Source organism: Penaeus chinensis, chromosome 1 (genome assembly GCF_019202785.1).
Source record: "Penaeus chinensis breed Huanghai No. 1 chromosome 1, ASM1920278v2, whole genome shotgun sequence".
Classification (NCBI taxonomy): domain Eukaryota; kingdom Metazoa; phylum Arthropoda; class Malacostraca; order Decapoda; family Penaeidae; genus Penaeus; species Penaeus chinensis.
Genome location: NC_061819.1, coordinates 1,189,530 through 1,194,529, shown reverse-complemented (window position 1 = coordinate 1,194,529; position 5,000 = coordinate 1,189,530). Strand labels below are relative to the sequence as shown.

The 5,000-nt window shown below is 36.4% G+C and overlaps 1 protein-coding gene across 1 annotated transcript in view; it reads right to left on the bottom strand.

Annotated features, from left to right (window-relative positions):
* Nucleotides 1-129: 129 nt before the first annotated feature.
* Nucleotides 130-5,000, bottom strand: part of LOC125027852 — a 10,093-nt gene continuing 5,222 nt past the window's right edge. Inside the window, exons 5-11 of the mRNA XM_047616987.1 lie at nucleotides 4,296-4,448; nucleotides 3,035-3,197; nucleotides 2,599-2,660; nucleotides 2,042-2,140; nucleotides 1,677-1,818; nucleotides 1,072-1,344; nucleotides 130-874 (exon numbers count right to left, since the gene is read on the bottom strand). Coding sequence (XP_047472943.1) covers nucleotides 585-874; nucleotides 1,072-1,344; nucleotides 1,677-1,818; nucleotides 2,042-2,140; nucleotides 2,599-2,660; nucleotides 3,035-3,197; nucleotides 4,296-4,448 — 1,182 coding nt within the window. The 3' untranslated portion in view covers nucleotides 130-584. The remainder of the gene's footprint in view (nucleotides 875-1,071; nucleotides 1,345-1,676; nucleotides 1,819-2,041; nucleotides 2,141-2,598; nucleotides 2,661-3,034; nucleotides 3,198-4,295; nucleotides 4,449-5,000) is intronic.

Here is a 5,000-nt window from a genome sequence, read left to right as displayed (position 1 = left end):
ACTATTCTACAACTGAGAGCATTATATTGCTGGGAAGAGCGAGAAGGAACAACAATATCTTCTATATTCACAAACTAAACTTTCCTTTCGATCATGGAAATTAATGTCGATATATATCAAAGTCAAAAATTCTTCAAAATAATGCCTATATTGTTTATATATATACAATGTCAACACTAGCTACTCTCCATGAATATATTCATCACATATAATGCATAGGCATTTTATAAATTATATAACATCACAAAACTTAAAGCATGTTCCCTTTCTGTATGGATATAATAATAACTCAAAAACAATTATTTCACTCAAAAATGACCGCTATATACAACAATGCATTTACATATTTAGTTTCTAGTAGTGACATAATTCAACAGTATATATAATAATAGCAAACCATGTCAATCACAGGACAGAAAAAAAAAAATTAAACAACATGAAATAGTATTCAAATTTACACAGATCGAAATTCAGAGAATGCTATTCTGATCATTGCCATACTCCTTTACTTTCTAAATACACACACAAGAAAAAATATATATATATATTTTGATAAATATACGATCTAAATGTTGAACTCTGGTCTAGGTGTTGTCCAGCAGGTGCAGGCCGCCCTCTTCTTCCTCCTTTTCTTGGTCGTGCCGCAGCGTTATGTTCACCATGTCAAGCGGAGTCACCCCAAACAACGCTGGCAGCATCCAGAGTGCATCGGCTTCAGCCTTCAGCTTGTTGTTCTCCTCCTGCAGACCCTCCTGGTCCTGGTCCAGCTGCTGCTCCTGTTCACGCAGCTGCAGGAGTGCCGTGGCCAGCTGAAGATTCTGCGCTCGGGCATCCTCACTGCTCTGCTTCAGCGCCTTGATCTCCTGTTCTCGTTCTATATACCAAACAATGGAAGGCAAACAAGTGGTTAAAGAAAATATTGGTACTATACTGAAATATAATAATAAAAGAAAAAAAGAAAAATATCATTCACACAATTTCATTCAAGAAGTTATTCTCTAAACAGAAAAATTTTCAGAACAAAATCTTCAGTGTTCTGATAATCAATCTAGTAATAACTACTGCTCTCACCCAGCATCTTGGCCATCACGCCCTCCAAGGCATCTGCCATGCTGCACATCCTGCTGGCATTCCCTTCTTCCTCTGTCACCTCTCCTTCTTCATCTGCATCTGCCTCTTCCTCCTCCTCCTCCTCTTCCTCCTCTTCTTCCTCATCCTCTTCATCTCCATCATGTTCCTCCTCCTCCATGTGGGGTCTTGGAGAGGTCTTGGTGCCAGCAAGATTTGTTGTTGGTCCAGAGAAACTGCAGGTGGGACACACACCTGGTGGGAGCTGTCTCAGGCCTAATAACAAAGAAGAAACAATGTAGTCATCACTGAAATTTCTAATGTTTAATGTACGAGTAGAAGAAAAGTATTATATCTTTTTCTACAAATTTTGCTGGTATCTGAGGCCAAAAGTGTTCTTGATCTGCATTCATCATTGAAATTAGAAGGCAGTCTATACATTAAGTGATAGTAAAATTAATAAAAAACAACAACCATAAATTGACTAAATAAAAAGATTGAAAAATAATAATTTGTATAAAAAAATGTAATCTAAAGGGAGAGAATGCACACTATTAAAATCAAATCAAAGAGACAATAAGTTAAGACACTATAGGTCTTTCTTTTACCTGCTCGAGAACTTGGCGCTTGAGTTGTAATGAGAGAGCCGCAGTTGAGGCAGTCTCCCGTTTTTGCCTGCGACACTCCGGTTGCTGCCATCTGACGTTCTTCTTCAGCAAGCCTTTCACGCTGGTATTCGCCCGTAATGGCCTATGGCAAGCAAATATACAGGTATTAATTTATGTTGATTATATATAAAGAAGGGCTATTGCATGTTCATCTTTACTCATAAGGTTTAGGAACTGAAAAATTAATGGAAAGTAATCATTACTTAGAGTGATTCAATGAGTATGTGAACGTGTATCTGCATTCATGCATGTGTGTGGGTGCATGCACCTTTGGTCCAAAAAGTCATCTGGAAAAGTTTTCATACCTGCAGGTGTTGCTTTCCATAGAGATGTTCTCGTTTGTTATGCAGAGATGTGAACAGCTGGTCACAGATTCTACAATAAAGCTCTTCACTATCGTCATCCTGAATGCAGAATAAAAGATTTTACTGGTATTCCAAACATTTATTGCCTAATAAATAAAGCATATGAGTAACTAGAAGAAAATATCATATTGTGATATTAGGGAAAGAACAATTTAAAAATCTCCCTCAAACTCAATACCTGAAACGCCAAAATTGGTGGTAACAGTTAACACAACTTGGATACTGATTACTTAGATAAAAAACAAAAAAGTAGCTCATCTGCCTTTCTACTTCTGAGAAGCTGATGCATAATGTGATAATTAATTTTATACTTTGTTTTATATTCCCTCTGCAATTGTACTACTACTTCATATGATATTATTCACTTATAATTTTATTCTTTAAATATATAACTGCTTCCTACTTACATTAAATCATATTTCCCATTTACATTATCATATTTCCCATTTACATTATCACATTTCCTATATTGCATTTAACAATGATTTCCTACTTACATCAATTTCATCTGTAAAGTCAGATGATTCCTCTGTTGTTGTCCCTCCTCGCTTGATAACATCTAGATAATACAAATGACAGAGTTAGGAAACAGGATTATGTTCCTATAATGAAAAATAATTCACTGTGGTATATTGAAATACTACAACTTTACACACTATTATTAATGAATATATAAGTTGCATAATCTTATGCATATAAACATATATATATACAAATATACACATGTACACACACAAACACATACACACGTGCACATGCACACACACACACACAAATAATATTGAATAAATAAGTAAATAATAATCATAAAAAAACAAAATAAACAAGCATATTGCCTTGGAAATTCTTGTTGTTAAACCACTTCCATCATAAAGTGCGAGACTAAAAAGATAACATCATAAAAGAACTCAAGACCAGTTTGCAAAATCTTACTCTTTATCCTCTTTTTCCGGAGAAGCAACTGGTAATCATGAGACTGCCGATAGGCCTGCAGCTCGTTGCGGTAGCGTCGCTTGTCCTGCTCAGAACGAGTCACAAATGCAGCCTTCTGTTCAGGGGTAAGAGATGACCACTCGGCTCCTAGAAGCTTGGTGACCTGGAACAACATGATTATTGAAGTCGGCCTGAAGAGAAGATTACATCTCTCGAAGCTGAAGCACAGTATGGTGAAATACATGATTCACTTCACAGTTCAGATATTCTTTATCTGACCCATGTTAACAAACAAGCATCAAATTTTATGGCCTTGAACAAAATTTATACATCACAGCTATCCTAGGAGAAACACTGCAAGAGTCTCGGACAAGTGATGCGGGATTGGATTTTGATGGATCTTCTTTAGAAAACACAAAAGAGACTGTGGATGGGTGTCAACAAGTAACTGGCAGGTCAACTTTTTGGCTCAAACAAGGTTTAACAATGTGTTGACACTCTACATGGCTTCAATTAGACCATGTTCTTCAAGGTGCACAATACAGCTTGGAAAAGTCACATGTCAAACAAGCAGAGATTGAGCCAGCCAAATTTGGATGAAAACTCTTATTTCATCCCACTTTTGTGAATGACCCTCCTGGGAGAAGAGGCATGGCAAACAATGAATGAAATGACAATAATAGCACTGTACAGACTCAATAAATTACCACTATGAAGTAGTGATCCCAGGCTTTAGCCAACTTGGTGGTCTATGCAGCCTGTCCACTTTAGGTTTCCCTGGGAAAATGTTGTGTTCACTGAAGTATTGTTTTGTGAAATGCCTCTCCACAGAGATGGCTTTACAAGAGTTTAGCCACAATAAGAGTCAGTTATTAGACCTTGTGGCCTCACCTGATTTTACCTTTAATTGAGTTTGTAGGAAAATGCTATCAATATTTTTGCTGTTATTTTTATTATACATATTATAATTATTGTAGTGCTACTGACACCACTAACAACAATATCAGATACCAAAAAATATCTTTAAAAATCAAGGAAAAGGGTAAACAGGTAATTGGTTCATTAGTGACTTAGTACTTGTGGAGCCATCTGGCAGTTTTGGGTTAAGTATTGCCCTTGTTCACCAATTCTGATTTCATAACCAGAATTTGGGAACAAATACATTGAATTAGCAATAGTATCAATGTAAAGTACTCTGGTCCCTAAAGAAACAAATATATTAAATATACATAAATATAAGCACATGTTAATCAATACTTACAGCCCCAAAACTTAGCTCTGGTCGTGTCTCCTTGTAATATTTACGACGCTCATTAAGGAACAGAACGTATGCCGTCAGAGGTGCCTTGGGAGGCTTGACGCCAGGAATTTCTGGTTTTCGCTTGCGACCCTTTGGCCATCCTCCTCTCCTTTTCTGGGTAAAAAAAGAGAATTTTTTTTTTAAATTTTCATATGTCTACTAAATATAATCAACTAAAGACGAAGATGAAGAAAAAAGGGTACCAACCATAAAAAAGGAGAGGAAAGAAAAAAAAGATGAGTAAAATACAATAGATTTTCATGCAGCTGATGTACCACATCAAAATCAATTACATTCTTCAAATAGGTAATTGTACATAAGCATACCTCTTCTGTATTCCATTTTTCTTAATGCATAAATGAACCTAGGTACGTCTAAACACATGACAATAAGCTTGTTTTATTTGCATTTTGATGTGATTAGAATGAATCTAATATAATTTCCCACTGCATCTGTTCCCATGTTAGCAATCCCCTCTACCCATTCCCCATCCACTAGGCTTTGGGGATCCATGGAAATATATTTATTGGAAGGGGAGGGGGGAACACAGGATAAAGAGTGCACAGTAATTGAGGCTGCCTATGTTACTGTTACTACTAAAGTAAAGATATCGCAAAAGCAAAGGCTAATTCTATATCTAATGGAGGGTGTTGCTTGATGGATTAC